The sequence below is a fragment of the Myotis myotis genome, unplaced genomic scaffold (assembly GCF_014108235.1).
Source record: "Myotis myotis isolate mMyoMyo1 unplaced genomic scaffold, mMyoMyo1.p scaffold_m19_p_10, whole genome shotgun sequence".
Lineage (NCBI taxonomy): Eukaryota > Metazoa > Chordata > Mammalia > Chiroptera > Vespertilionidae > Myotis > Myotis myotis.
The window spans coordinates 55,955,782-55,971,820 of NW_023416314.1; the positions used below are offsets into that span (position 1 = coordinate 55,955,782).

General features: G+C 39.8%; 1 protein-coding gene across 2 annotated transcripts in view; it reads left to right on the plus strand.

Annotated features, from left to right (window-relative positions):
• The window catches only part of NELL1 (neural EGFL like 1), a 706,205-nt gene that overhangs the window by 407,804 nt on the left and 282,362 nt on the right, over nucleotides 1-16,039 (plus strand). For both annotated transcript variants that reach the window (XM_036325664.1, XM_036325665.1), the window contains exon 14: nucleotides 12,134-12,256. In XM_036325664.1, the coding sequence (XP_036181557.1) occupies nucleotides 12,134-12,256 (123 nt within the window). The remainder of the gene's footprint in view (nucleotides 1-12,133; nucleotides 12,257-16,039) is intronic.

A 16,039-nucleotide genomic window follows, 5' to 3' on the forward strand; every position in this document is an offset into this window, starting at 1 on the left:
CTTCCCTTTGCACTGAGAATACAATCCTGATGGCTTAAAAGGACCTCCTTGCTTTGACCCATAGCTACATGGAAGACCTTATGTTCTATCATCATCCCATTTCCTCACTCCACTTCTGCCACCCAGGCCTCCTGATTTTCCTTTTTCCCTCTTCAAGCCTTTTTCTTGGCATTCTCTCTGCCTAGATGTTTCATCCAAGTCTATGTTATAATGTTGTCAGAGAAGATTGCCCAGACCACTCTGTCTAATTTAGTACCCTCATCGCACCTCACCCCTTGCTTTCTTTTCCCCCATATTAGTTATCGCTCCCCCAAATTACATCACATATTTCTTTGCATGAATATTTGCTGTTTGTCTCCCTCACTAGAGCGTGATCTCCATAACAGCAGGCAAATTGTCTTTGTTTACCATCTTGTTTTCTGAGCTTGGAGTGGTGCAAACCCAGTGGGTGCATGATAAATATTTGAATAACATTGCATATATATTATCTAATTTACTCTTTATCCAGCCTTTCTTACTCGAGGAGAAACAGTGTGAGGGATAACCCATCACAAGTGTAAGTTCACACAGTCATTCAGGAGCAGAATTGAGACTAACCTGACTGTGTGTGTCCAGAGCTCATCACGGCACTTTGCACCCCCCCCCCCTGCCCCCCAGCCCCGTTCTTGATTAGGATAGGACCTTGTCTCTGACCTTCATCTATGCTTTGGCCTCCTATAAACTCTCCAGAAAAACCTTTGATTTGATTCTATGACTTTCTACTTCCTCCCCTGTGAGTGCATTGTCAGACAGCGTCAACCAGGAAACTGGATGTAGAATTTGGTGACAGGTTTTGACAGTGCCATCAACATGTGCATTGGAGTTCCTGGGGCAATCATTTAGTTGATGTTGTTGAAAACATATTTTGATTGCTGCAAACTTGCCCTCGTTTGGGTTCCTTTTAGGATCCATCCATGTTAGATGATAACTGAAGTCTTTGCAGAATAAAGACAGTGTGAAACAACTGACAGCTAGTGAGTCATCTGTTAATCCATCTCCCTTTTAAGATGGAAGGCTGTCTCAGAGGAACACACAGTCTTTGATTGCATTTCAGCATAGTTCTGCAAGACCTCTTAGAGCTCCTGTTTCTCACCAGGCCCTGGGCTCAGAGCCAAAGATACTGTCTTGGTTATTGATTGCTGTGTAGTGGCCAGCAATTGGTGTAGGACAAGCACCAGTCTACTCTGCTTCTCAATTCTGTGGATGAATAATCCAGACAGGGTCCAGCAAGGATGGCTGCTATCCCCTTGATTATCTGGGCCTCAGCTGGGAAGACTTCAGGAACTGGGGAGACTCAGACAGCTGAGAAACAGAATAATCTGAAGCTTTTCCCCCACATGTCTTGTGCCTGGGTTGAGTTCAGCTGGGACCACTGACTGGAGTATGGACTTGTGCTTGGCTGTGTGTCCTCAGCTTTTCACAGCCTGGCAGCTGGGTTCTAAGAAATAACCTCCTGAGATATAGGGGACCCGGAGAATGAGCATTCCAGAAGCTGCCAGACTTCTTCTGACCTTGCCTTAGAAGTCATGCAATATACTTTGTCACATTCCCTTGGTTACAAGCATGTTTCTGAAGGCAGCCAGGATTCAGAGGGAGGGAGGTAATACATGCTGAATAATTACCTGTTATTCAAGAGAGTTGCTTTCTTTTTACATGTTTAATCTGGAAGGAGAAAAGGCAACAGAGGGCAGGAGAGAAAAACATCAATTTTTTGTTCCACTTGCTTATGCATTCATTGGTTGATCCTTGTATGTGCCCTGACTGGGGATGGAACCAGCAACCTTAGCCTATTGGGATGATGCTCTAACCCACTGAGCTACCTGGCCAGGGAAATTTCCTCATCTTTGTACTAAGTTTGTCTCTCTATCCACCTAGTCCAGTGATGGCGAACCTTTTGAGCTTGGCGTGTCAGCATTTTGAAAAACCCTAACTTAACTCTGGTGCCGTGTCACATATAGAAATTTTTTTATATTTGCAGCCATAGTAAAACAAAGATTTATATTTTTGATATTTATTTTATATATTTAAATGCCATTTAACAAAGAAAAATCAACCAAAAAAATGAGTTCGCGTGTCAGAGTCAGTCATTTTCAAAGGTGATCCCCTGCCTCATTTTGCCTGGCTACTCACAGTCAATCTTATCATTCATGCCACTTCCTCCAGGAAGTCCTCCATGGCCCCTTGCCTCTTCTCTGTTCCCAGTACCTTATGGTATGAAATTATACATGAGGTTGGTATATTAGCTATCTAGCATTGCCGTAACAAATTTTCGCACACAGGGTGGCTTAAGACAACAAAAGTTTTCTCTCTCACATTTTGGAGGTCAGAATCAAAAATCAAGGAGTCAGTAGGTCCATACTTCCTTCAAGAGTCCTGGGGGAGAATTCTTCCTTGCCTCTTTCAGCTTCTGGTGGCTCCTGGTTTTCCTTGACTTTTGGCAGCCGAACTCCATCTCTGCTTCATCTTCACCTGGCCTTCTTCCCTTGTGTAATTTTGCGTGTCTTCTCTTCTTATAACAGTGATTCTCAAACTCGGCTGCACATTAGAATCACCTGGGAATCTTTTTAAAATCCTGATTTCTGGGCCTCATCTTGGAGAAATCAGGATTTTAAAAAGATTCCTAGGTGATTCTAATGTGCAGCCAAGGTTGAGAACCACTGTCTTATAAAGACAACAGTCATTGGCGACAAGCCCCACCTTTATCCAATATGGTCTCATCTTAACTAATTACATCTGCAAAGACCCTGCTACAAAGAAGGTCACATTCTAAGGTTCCAGTGGACATGACTTTTTTGGGAACACTATTCAACTCCCCACAGTAGGGTATGGAGAAAGACATCGGTAGGATGTATTGGAAAGCAGGGTGATAGGACTAGCACATTTTCAGGGTTCTGTGTTTCCCTTTGATTCTATTCTATCTGCCTTGGGACCTCATATGTCAACCGGCCCCCAGAGCACTTGGCTAAGGAGTTACAACCACTGGTGAAAGGGGAGGAAAAGAACCTTCTTCCCTGTGCCAGTCATTCTCCCAGGTTTCTTAGGTTTATTTGTTTTTGCACCATCACCATGCTTCAGCAGAGGAAAGAATAACACATTCATGCCAAGATTCCCTAAAGGAGATGGCAAACTTCTTTGATAAAGAAAACGCAGTATTATTTTTCTTGCTATGTATTATATTTAGATGGTTTTCTTCTGAGTTCCTCTGGGTGGTTGTGGAACCAAAAGAAACACAGACCAACCTCTTCGTAGTAGAGAGATAAAGGGCCTCAGAAAAAGGGTCACTTTGGGGGATGCTATGTGACCATTTTATAAAACCGAAGTCAAACAACAATTTCACTTCTTTCTTTTATTCTTGTTTTGGATATTCCTATTGGACTAGGTGTTTTAAAAGAAACCCAGAGACAGTCGACTGCAATTCTGCTTTTCATTAATTTTGTAGTTTAGCAATACATTTCTAAGTATCCCTGTGGAACAAAACTAACAGTTACCGAATCCGTGTTACTTGGCTGGCATGCTGTTAGATACTTGTCCCAAGCTCTCTCTGTTAATCTTCCCAACAGCTCTGTGCAATGGCTCTTCTTGCTTCCATTTTCAGATGACAACTTGAGGACTCAAAGACAGTAGTTGTTCTTGCTTAAATCACAAAGTGAGCAATGCTGGGTTTGGACTCAGAGTGTTGGTGCTCTTGTTCCAGCATCAAGAAGGATTCAGGAATCTGGAGAAGGCTGTGCATAGATGTTAAATAGGAATCCAGAGACTAAAAAAGAGTCCAGAGATGAAATATAATTTTGAGGGGCATATGGGGGTCAGAGGAACTTAGCTAAAGGAGCTAAGTTCTAAGGTCCTAAGTCTAAGGTCTTAGGTTCTCCTTGTCCCCAGAACCCCATGCTTTTTATTAATACAACTTGTCCTGAGGCAAGGCAGAGATATACACTTCAAAGGGTCAGGGTTTGGTACAGAGTCCATTGTCAGAATGGGGGAATTAGCCTACGGCTGTTCAGGTGTTTGGCCAGTAGGAGGCAATAACATGTAGATTAAGATGCCTTTTAGCTGTCTGGCAGCCAAGAAATCAATTTAATGTACCCTATTCAGGTTTAGGGAAATGCCTTCATCCATTCCCAGATGCAGCCCTGCTGTCATGCTGGAATTGGTCTCTGGCATCAGAGACTAACAAAGCTCCTAGTAAAATCTTCCTGGAATTATTAAGGAAGGGTTCATGGAAAATACAGGCCAACACCACACCATAATAATGATGGGGATGGTGGTGGTGGTGGTAGTGGTGGTGGTGGTGAGGGCCTAGCAGTTTTTGGAGCATCTACTATATTCCCCAGTTGATACAAGGTGATTTACAAAATTTTGTTCCATAAACGTTTATTATATAAATGCTTCTTGATTATTTCTGTAGTAGAACCTGTACAGGTCTTAGGAAACAGAGACTAAACCAAGTTTTCAACTCATTGGTCATGACATCATTGTCCACGTTTTACACACACAGCAACTGCAGCGCAGACAGTTTGTCAAATCTCTCTGGGAGTTGTATCCCTGTCTGTCAACTGCTAAAGCTTTATCTTTTCTGGATATATCTGGAGACCATTTTTTTTTCTTAAAACAAAACAAAACACCTAAACACAATTAAAACACCCCCAAAACATCCATTATTTAGTAATAAAAGATACATGTTGACTGTAAAAAATTTAAAAGTACAAGGTGAATAGTCCTGTCCAGGTAGCTCAGTTGGTTAGAGTGTTGTCCCAGTGCACCAAGATTGAGGTTCAATCAGCACATACAAGAGTCAACCAATAAATGCACAAATGAGTGGAGCAACAAATCATTGTTCCTTCTTCCCTCCTTCTCTCCCTCCCTCTCTCTGTCTATAAAAATCAATTAAAAATAATAAATGAATAAAAATAGTACAAAGTGAATAAATAGAATAAGTACCTCCCATTTATCCTCTATCCATCCTTTATTGTAAATAATTGTTAATAGTTTAACATACATTTTATAGACTTTCTATGTATGTACAAATATCACATATAAATGATTAATAAATACTATAAAGAACTTGCCATATTTAATACATAATACTATATATCTGAGAAGAAAAGCTCTTGATTGACTTACTACTTTGTGATTTGTTTCTTACTGCTGTGGCGAAATGAGAAAAGATGCATATAAAGTATAATAATAAAAATTGAAGACTATATTATGCAAATAACACACACACACACAAAGGAAGGATGGGAACTAGTTAGTCTCCTTCCACTTCTCATCCCCACCTTCTTCTTTGCAACCCTACTATCAAATCATTCTGCCCATAACCCTCCTTAGGGCTTAGAGTCAAGGATAGCTTCCCAGGGACCCAAAGCTTCTTGGCCAATGGAAAGAATTAGTCCACATTTTCAATGAGACTGTGCTAACCAGAGGCACTGGGGTTTTGGGTTTGGTGTTTGGAAGGTAAAAGTGGTCTCAACTAAAGTAGCTTAGACCCAGGAGAGTGAAGATGGAGATCTGTAGGTTCTTTACATAGTGTAAAGAGTGGGGAGAATGGATTTGTGGTATTCCCAAAAATCAGGGCTCTGACACTAGAGGACCTGCTCTTGGCAAAAATCTCAGCACCTGAGTTTAGCAGGGAATTAGCAGGGCTCCAAGCTACAATTTATAGAGTACGTCAATAACCAGCGTAAAAATCAGATAGCTCTTTCACAAGTTCTCCTCTAAGATCTCCAGGACCATAGTGGGTTCCTGTGGAGGGCAAAGTGGGGTGGCAAGGAGCCTGATAATGAATGAGATTTAGTTGTCCATTCTGGCAAGTAGGGTGTGTAGAGTAGTATTTATTTTGATTTAGAAAGTTGTTTCTTGAATTCAAGCACTGTGTTGGATTATAAATAACATATGTTCTTGAGCCTAAGGCAAAGATGTTCAGATTTCACATTTAAGAAACTAGATCATTTGTAATTGATGCATACATTTTATGCATAATTACTTTTCTCAAAAATATTGCTACTAAATAAATGCTGTTTTTCAATTAAGGAAGTATGGCATAGTTCTTAGATATAACTAACATTTCTAATCCTCATTTGTGTAAAATCAATTAATCCAAGAATGACTTCTGCTGTGTCTTTACATCACTCTCCTAAAACATGACACAGATTCATGTGTTAACTTATTTCAGAACTTTCTTCTTAATAATTTTAATAGCTTTATTGAGATATAATTTACATAGCATAAAGTTCACCTCCTTTAAGTGTATAATTTGGTGGTCTTAAGGATATTTTTGGAGTTGTACAACCATTATAATAATCTAATTTTAGAACATTTTCATCACCCCAAGAAGAAAACGTGCGCATTAACAGTCATACGCCATTACCTCCAGCTCAGTCCTAGGTAACCACTCATCTACTTCTATTTCTATAGATTGACCTATTCTGGAAATTTTATGTAAAAGGGATCACATAGCATATGATCTTTTGTGACTGACTTTATTCACTTAACAAAATGTTCTTTTTAAAAAACACATATATTTTATTGTTTTTTTTACAGAGAGGAAGGGAGAAAGAGTTAGAAACATCGATGAGAGAGAAACATTGATCAGCTGCCTTCTGCACACCCCCTACTGAGGATGTGCCTGCAACCAAGGTACATACCCTTGACCGGAATGGAACCTGGGACCCTTCAGTCTGCAGGTCGGCGCTCTATCCGCTGAGCCAAACTGGTTAAGGCAACAAAATGTTCTTGAGGTTAATCCACGATACATGTTGTAGTATGTGACAGTGCTGCATTCTGTTTTATTACTGAATACTGTCATATGACTTTATCACATTTTCCTGATGCATTCATCAGTTGTGGAATATTTGGGTGGTTTCCACAACATGGCTATTGTGAATCATGCTGATATGAATATCAGTGTGCAAGTATTTGTGTGGACATGTGTTTCATATTTCTTGGGTATATACCTAGGGATGGAGTTGCTGGGATATGTGGGAATCCTGTCTTTAATAGTTTGCAGAACTGCCAAAGTATTCCCGAATATTTTATATCCCCGCTAGCAATGCACAAGGGATCCAATTTCACCACATTCTTATAAATACTTATTGTCTGTCTTTTTAATGATAGCCATTCCAGTGGTTGTGCAGTGGTTTTGCTTTGGAGTTCTCTGGTTACTGGAGATGTTGAGCATCTTTTTATGTGCATATTAGCCATTTGCTATCTTCTTTGGAGATTGTCTATGTAAATATTTTTTTTCTATATTCTAATTGGGTTATATTTTTATGACTGGGTTTTAAAGGTTCTTTATATATTCTGGATTCAAGGCACTAATAAGATATATGCTTTGTACATATTTTCTCACAGTCCAGGGACTGTGTCTCTAGCAATTCTTTATGAAACAAAAGGCCTGCCTCAAAGAGAGCTCCTGAAACACATCCCTTTCTCTTCCCCTCACAAAGTCACTGTGGTAAATAAACACATCAACATATCATTACATGATTCTATTTAATTTACAAGCTCTTTTCTTCTAAGTTTCCTGTGACTGCCTGATTCAATTATTTTTAAGTAAATATGACCTATGCTGTGGTCTAAGTGGGGTTTTGGAAAGAATGCAGAAGGAATGAGGAGATGAGAGTTTGAGTTCCAGATGTAAAGCTTATTACCTATGTACTTATAAGAAAAGCCTCTAATGTGATCCAAATTCCAATTTCTCCATCTGTAAAATGTGACTGATAAGACCAGCTTGGCATATCCCAGTGAGGTTATTGTAATATGTTTGTAAAGTACAAGAGAGATTTCCTTGAACGAAGTAAAGCTAGACGCCAGCCAGACCCTACACATGAGGCATTTGCAGCCACAGCTGTATTGATTGTTTTAGTAGCTTGTGTGGGTCCTGATTAGTTTTCTAAGGAAAACAATGTGTTAATTGACAGTGGCTATTGATTGCAATTGATTGCAATGTTACTGAGGTGGATTAGTTAGAGTCCTTCTGAGCTACCCTGTGAAAGAGAAAGAAGCAAGGAACTACGTGACAACGGCAGCGCTTCATGAGCGCTAAGTAAGTATTAGCCAACATAACAGTAATTATTATCATCATTACCCTTTGTCCTGAGAGGTCTGACACTCCAAACTCGGGTCACACATCAATAATCTTAAGCATACATCTTTCACCTTCCCAATCCATAGTCTTGTTTCTTGGGGACCATAATGGAATCTAAGCAAATACTTCCTTGGATCTTCAGAGGTGTTCTAATTTAATTGTCTTCAAAAGCATATCTATTCACAGCCTTTCTGCCTGAATTATCACCCTTAAAGGAAAGAGAACATTTTCTTAGCCAGTTTTTACCACCACCCAACAATGAAGTCTCTTCACAAGTAATTGCAGTAGTAATGGTAATAGTAGTACTAGTGGTATAGAAGTGGTACTACTAGTTGTAGTAATGGCAATAGCAATAGTGACAGTAAAATAGCTTACACTTATGGAGCATTTAGCTGTGATGTGCTGTGGTAAGTATTTCACCCGCAGTAGTAATTTAATCCTCACAACCATCCCAGGAGATAAGTTCTATTATTATGCACACTTGTACATATCAGGAAACTAAGACATAGATTGGCTGAGTCAATTTCAGGAAGCTAGTAAGTGCCCTTTGGGGATAGATCACATCTTAAGTAGGTATTTGGGGCCAGTATAGAAAGAAAACACAAAACAGTCTTCATTTTTGGCATCATGGAATCATTCCCTTGTGTCTTGGCTTAGCTTCAAACACACCCAAATTGCTTCCAACTGCCCAATAATGTGGAGGTCACCTCTGGTGTCTAGAGTCACAAATCCAAGCTCCCCTACTTACTAGTTTTGTGATTTTAGGAAGGTTATTTAATGTCTTCTTGTCTCAGTTACTTCATTGTAAAATGAGCAAACATAACTTCATATGATTGTTGGGATAATTCACTGATGTATGTACAATGTTTCGCTCAATGCTTGGATTTCTTTGGGCTCACATCTTTAATTATGTAAAGTAGTGATGGTTGTAGAAAATGTCAGGGTTGTAGAAAATATGATATGATTCCTCTCTTCAAAGTTAATTACTTAATAAGACATTAATGATAAAACTCATAAGTATCACTACATATTGTGCTGTGATTGCCTCCAAAGAGGTAAAGATATTAAATGTAATAAAAGTTTCAAGATGGTCAAATTCATGTGGTTTGAGGAGCGGGTGAAGAAAGCTTCATGGCAAGAGTGTGGGTGTGGAATGGTGTGTGAAGCCAGGCAGGAACACAGGTTTTTCCAACTGGGAGATAATATTTTGAGCCAGGGAAACACCATGACAAAATGGGAATGAACTCAGACATTTGCAGGACAGAATGGGGCCTCCTCATTAGAGAAGAAGCTTTGCTTTAATGATATGAGGATTTAAGATGAGGAACAGTAGATGTGTTAATTAACTCAATGGAGAGAATCCTTTCACAATGTATAATATATCAAATCATCACAACATACACTTTATTTTTTTAAATTTTGTTTTATTACTTAAAGTATTACAAAGAGTATTACATAGGTCTCCTTTTTCTCCCCCTTGACATTCCCCCAGCCTCCCCTACCCCCCAGTGTCTTGTGTCCATTGGTTATGCTTATATGCATGCATACAAGTCCTTCGGTTGATCTCTTACCACCCCCCCACCCCATCCCCCAACCCTCCCCGGCCTTCCTGCTGTAGTTTGACAGTCTGTTCAATGTTTCTTTAAATATCTTAGAATTTTATTTGTCAGTTATGCCTCAACAAAGCTGAAAAAAAGACCAGGTTGGAAAGGAGGGACCAAACTTTTGGAATGTTGCATAAACCTTTCTTCACACTGTTCTTTTTTTCTGGAGTGCCCTTTTTGGATAATTCTGGCTAATAAAATCGCAACCATTTTTTAAAGACTAGTTCAAGTACTATGTTTTACAAGAAGCCCTTTCTCCCTATTCATAGAAATTTCCTGTAACGAATTCTTAGTCCATCTTTGTTCTTATCTGGCGTAACTACACTTCCAGGTTTGCTTAGGTCATCCTGATTTATGTGCCTATTATTCCAGTATAGTTATTAGAAGAACCCCCCTTTGACTCTGAAATATGTTTGTTTGTATGATAAAATGTAAGGTCACCCACTTATAACTCTTATCTCTCTTCCCTTGTGTTATATATGGCCGTCTGGTGGCCCCTATTAAAATGTTCACGTGAGCTGAGATCGTATCTACTCATTTTGTGTTCCCAGTACAGACACTAATAATTATTTATTAAGTGAATTTAAATAAGGAGGTGGGAAAGCTCTTGGAGTCGAATTCTGTACTCTTAGACCTTTTTTTTTTGTTGTTCCTAAAACCATCTGGTATTGCAGCTGCCCATACCAGGTGCTTGATAGGTCTGTAAATTTGGTCAGACTTCCACAGGGTTATGCTATTTTGGGAGGGTGCTGGAAATGACTGTAGCGCAGACTAGAAGTGTGCGCTCATAAATCTCCTCCCTTCCCAGTGCTTGCTAACCTATGCACGTTTCTCACTGACAGTTCGGGTTGGTCTTGAGGCCTAAAGAAGACTTTCCTTTGGAAAAAGCCGAGGTGTTAAATCCAGTCAAATGTGTGCACTTTTAGTTTAATTGCATGACTGAAACAGCTCATTTCTGGGTCTCTGTTACGAAATTTAGAATGGAAATTAATGAAGATACATGATATTTCTACATTGATCGAACAGGACATGATAGTTAACAGATTGTATTGAATTTTAACTTTTATTCAATTAGTGTTATTTTGTTGGGGTTTTTACCTGGGACTTCAACACTTACTTTAGAGCCTTTTATGATTTAATAACCCTACTTGATTTTTTTCTTCTTAAAATTCTAAAATGTTATACTAGCAGATGTTAAAGAGATTAAAAGGCATAGTCTTTCCTATATTGTTTATTTATTTCCAAAGTAATCATTTAGATGCTTTAAACTTTCTTATTATGAGTAGAAAGTATAGTTGTCTGTGAAATCTTGATTTCATACTTGGAATCTTTTCGTCCATGGTGTACTGTTAGATCTCCCCCCCCCCTCCCTTCCATACACACATCTTGTGGTTTAAGGATATCACCACTATTTGAATATATGGGTGGGGCAAAAGTAGGTTTACAGTTGTGAGTATGTGAAACACAGTTTATTCTTGTATTATTATTTAATTATTGTATTATTTTATATACCAACAACTATAAACTTGCTTTTGCCCCACCCTGTATATAAGCACAGTACTACACATTTAAACCAGAGATTAAATTCTGAACCCTATGTAAACAGATTCTATGGAAAATTAAACCGCTGAAAGCCCTTAGAGAGAGTCTTGTGAGTAAATTGCTTTTCTACTCAGAGCACAGCCTGGGCCTGGTCAACATTCCCTGTGACCAGTGCCAGTCTTTGGGAAGTACTTGGTCAATGCTCCTTTGCCAGGCTATGTAACTGTCTTCCTTTCTAGTCTCACCCTCTTTGTTTGAAAGAAGCCATAGAATCTCTCATGTAGGTTTGTCTCTTTTTCTAACCTTGGAGGAAAGGTTTCCCATCCTTGGTAGCACTGACATTTTACACTAATGAGTTCTTTGTTGTGGTGGTCTTTCCTGTGCATTGTAAGATGCTTAGCAGCATCCTTGGCCTCTGTCCACTAGGTTTTATGGCATCCTTTATCCCAAATAATGATAATCGAAAATATTTCCAGACACCATCAAATGTTTCAAGGGGTAAAGAGGACTCCAAATGGCCCCCTGTTGAGCACCACTGCCTTGAAGCCTTTGCAGAAACCTTCACAGAACGTGGAAGAAGCAATGTTCTTAGACAAGCACACATCCATCCTGGACTTGCATAAGTTGCTTGACTTCTCTGACACTCACTTTCCCTGCAAAGTGGGGAGAATAACATCAGCTTTTAGAGTCATTGAGATTTCAACCACATCAGGCAGAGAAACCTGATTGTACACAGTAACGTCCCAGTGCATGGACGGTAGTCAATGTCATTCCTATTTGGGGAGTCCCAACTAATTTTTTCAACATCGGTGATTCCAACTTAAATAAAGGTGTCTCTCTTTCTTTTTCCCTCTGTGTACAGAGCACGACGAATGTGGCAGTGGGCAGCACAACTGTGATGAGAATGCCATCTGCACCAACACTGTCCGAGGACACAGCTGCACCTGCAAACCGGGCTATGTGGGGAACGGGACCATCTGCAGAGGTAGGCTTGCTGCCCTGGGAGAATGCTGTGAGCTGCCACCCTGCCTGGGCTCTCGGTACTCATGTCAGAATGCTTTCACAATCTGGCATAGTCAGGGCTCCTGCTCCTGGTTTATCAGCTGGAAAGGGCACTGGGCATCAGAGGAGAGGAGACATTCTTTGAGTGTACCTTTTGGGCTGAATGAAAGAGGTATGCATGCGGGTCAGGGGCATGGTCCCACAATTGGATGGCTGTTAAACTTTGCTTCTGGGCCTGAGCTGGTGAAGAATGCTCTGATTGCCTCCATTCCCTGTGAGGCTTTGCTCAGAGAGCAAGTGGGCACTGCTCGTGGTCACACTCGAGGCATCTATTTAGGGAGGAAGCCTAAAATTTCGGCTGCTCTCTGTGTTTGTAGCAGCTCAGCAAATTCAGAGGTCAGTGCCCTTGCTCCCATTTGCATTTAGTGTAAAATACAAACTCCTCCCTTTGGTTCAGCATCGGGTCCCTGTGTCCTCTCAGCCTCTCTCTTTTCTCTCCCCCTCATTCCTTTCTCATGACCACGTTATTCTTGGAACATGTCCATCACATTCCTGTCCCAGGACTTTGCTTGTTGTCCCCTCAGCCCCCAGGCTCATTTCTTTCAGTGTCACTCATTTCAGGAACTTTCTTTGACCATTCTGTTTAAAATGACACCCCTAATACCTCTTACTTCTGTGCCCTACTTCATTTTTTCTTCGCTGACACAACCTGATAGAATATTGCACATCTACATGTTTACATTGTCTGTCTCCCCGTTGGGATGTCAGCTCCATGAGAATGACCACTTAGTCTTGTCTCCCTGCTCTGTTCCCAGCAACTGGAAGGGTGCCTGGCGTATTGTAGGTGCTCCTTAAGTAAGTGTTAAGTGACTGAATCAACCAAAGGGGAAGGAGACACAATCATATTGGAAGAGGCAAAATGTACAGCCCCAGCCCCGCCCCCCACCCCCCGAAGCAAACAAACAGACAAACAGAAAAAAAAATAGGTATTATTTTACCCTCATTTCAGAGGTGACAAAACTGAGACACAGAAAGTTTAAGTACCTTGCCCAAGGACACACAGCACATTATCCTCTACAGAGATGACATCCTGATGATGAGAGAGAAATAATGACTTACTTCACCACGTTCTTAATTAGGTGAAGGGATAGTTTGAAAAGATTAATTTCATTTTATTGGTGATCTTGGAGTAAATAGCCTCATACATAACAGAGTTTAAATTGGTGAACCTTTCTAGTGGTAATTTGACAAAACCTATCAATATTTATAAATCTGAAGAGCAATGTAGGAATTTTCTTGATTCCACCTCTTGAAATGTGTTCTAGAAAAGCATGTGGTCATGATATGCAGACACAGTGGTGTTTTTGTGGCATATGTATTCATCAAAACCCAGAAACTGCCAAAATTATTCTCGGTAACGGAATAATTTAGTCTATTTGATGTATCATGGAATAGAATAGAGTGGTTAGAAACTCTAAGTGTATGTATGTGCACACACGTGTATACATGCATACATGTGCACATATAGATACACACGCACACACGCAAACATACATACTGAGAGATCTCCAAGACATATTTTGGAGAAAAAAGAAAAGAAAAATAAATAAAATCAAGTTACAGGACAATACATATAGCATCCTCACATATCTAATTCATTATTTTAAAATGTCTGCACTCACATTTATGCAAATGCATAGGCACTGGAAACATGCAAACTGCTCTCCATCTTCCCCATGGGTGTGTGTGTGTGTGAAATAGAGTTCACTCATTGCTATGTATTCAATATTGTCTGCATCTCTTACAATGGGAATTTATGTATGTAATATTTGTGGGGTTGTTTTTTTTTTTCAGTTCCATGAGGCAAATAAAGAAACCAGTGCTCAGCTTTTAGAAAAAGGCTGAAACTATTTTCAAAGCAACACAAAACACATAAACATTAATAGAGTTCCCTGGATTACAAAGCCCATTGCTAGTAACTGCACGTTCATGCTGTAAATCTGAGGAGGGAGCAACACAGGGATTTGATTTTAATGCATTTGTCTCCGAATTATGTTACCTTGTCAAATAATATTAATTGCGCTGGTGCAGTGAGTTTGTGTTTGCTAAGTCCTCTAACAGCATTGTGATAAGTGGTCACTTCACCTTTGTGGAATTTGGAAGTTCAACTGTGGGAAAAATATGGGTTCAAATAATGTTTCTGGTGTCTAGAAATACATCTTTTCTTGAAAGTTATGAATTAGGGAAATAATTTTCTTGAAGTGATTTTCATGGCCAATTGTGTTGACCTCAGTAAGGTGGAAGAATCCTATGTTTTATAAATGTTGCTTGGGGAGGCAGTGCAGTGTAGTTGCAGAATTAGACAAACAGTTTGGAGAGTTGAGGTTTAGACCTGATTTTATCACTGGTGAGTTGCAGATTCTATATTTGTACATAGTAAAATCAGGTTAGTACCACCTTCTGTGTTTATCCAACAATGCTACTGCAAAGCCTTATTAAAGGAGTATGTATGGGAGAGTTTTAAAATAGCAAATGCTATAAGAAATGAAGGCAGTATTATTAGTGGTGCAAAGATGAGGAAGAAGGAGGAGGCAGCTCATGAGCTGCTTGAAGCTCAGTCTCTGACTGAAGTACAGTCAGACTGCATTTTATTGCACTGCCCTTTATCATGCATCACAGATGTTGCATTAAAAAACAAACTGAAGGGAAGACCCTCCACCCCCAAAATGATTGAGATACTTTATTGCAATACTCACTTTACTGTGATGCTCACTTTATTGATACTTGCTTTGTTACAGTGGTCTGGAACTAGCCTGTAATGTCTCTGAGGTGTACCTCTACCCAAATTTGTCTCTTGGTTTCATCGCAGGCATTTGATAGGTGACTTTCCCACCTGAAACTGAAACATTTACAGAGGCGCGTGGATAAGGATCACCAGACAATTTGAACTAATTCTTTTTCTTTTCTGGCAATGTGTAAGAGCTTTTCTAGACATGATCTTGTTCATGGAATTGACTACCTGCTCACACTTCCATTAACAACCAAAACACAAGGCAGTGATTTCTCAAAAATACTAATTGGTGTGAATTCTCTCAGATGGGCTTTCCTAATGGCTGATGCTCATATGAGGAGTTTTTTATTTCTCACGAGGATGGAAAATGCCAGTTCAGCTTCAAAAACAGTCACAAGTATGTACGTGCCAGACACCTTGCTGGGTGTGTTCATGTGTGCCATCTCATTCAGTCCCCACTATATCCCTGGCGGGCTGCTAGCATTAGTCTATTTCACAGGTGAATCTTGAATAAGACATAGTTGAATCTGATTTAACCCAGTTAGTGTGACTGCTTTTCATTTCTTCCTTCCTCTTCCTCCCTTCCTTTTTCTTTTCTTTCATCATTTTTTTCCTATTTCCTACTCCTTTTCTTTTCCATTTATGCTTTCACTTCCTTTTCCTCCCTAGCTGTTCATCATCCTCTCTCTCTCTCTCTCTCTCTCTCTCTCTCTCTCTCTCTCTCTTTCTCTCAGCTTTTGATATTCTAACTAGAGACAATAAAGAAGATAAAAAAAGGAAGAGAGAGTGCAATGAGAATCTATAATTACAAATATTTTTGTGGACATTTTTGTAAACAGACTAAAGTACTTTTGAAAATAGGCAGTAGCTGCTGCTAAATATTTGGGGTTAAGTGAGGAAAACACTTACAAACTGTTTCAAATTAGATTTACACAGCCCGACGCGAGGGTTGGGGCTGTCTGTGGAAGTGTTGAT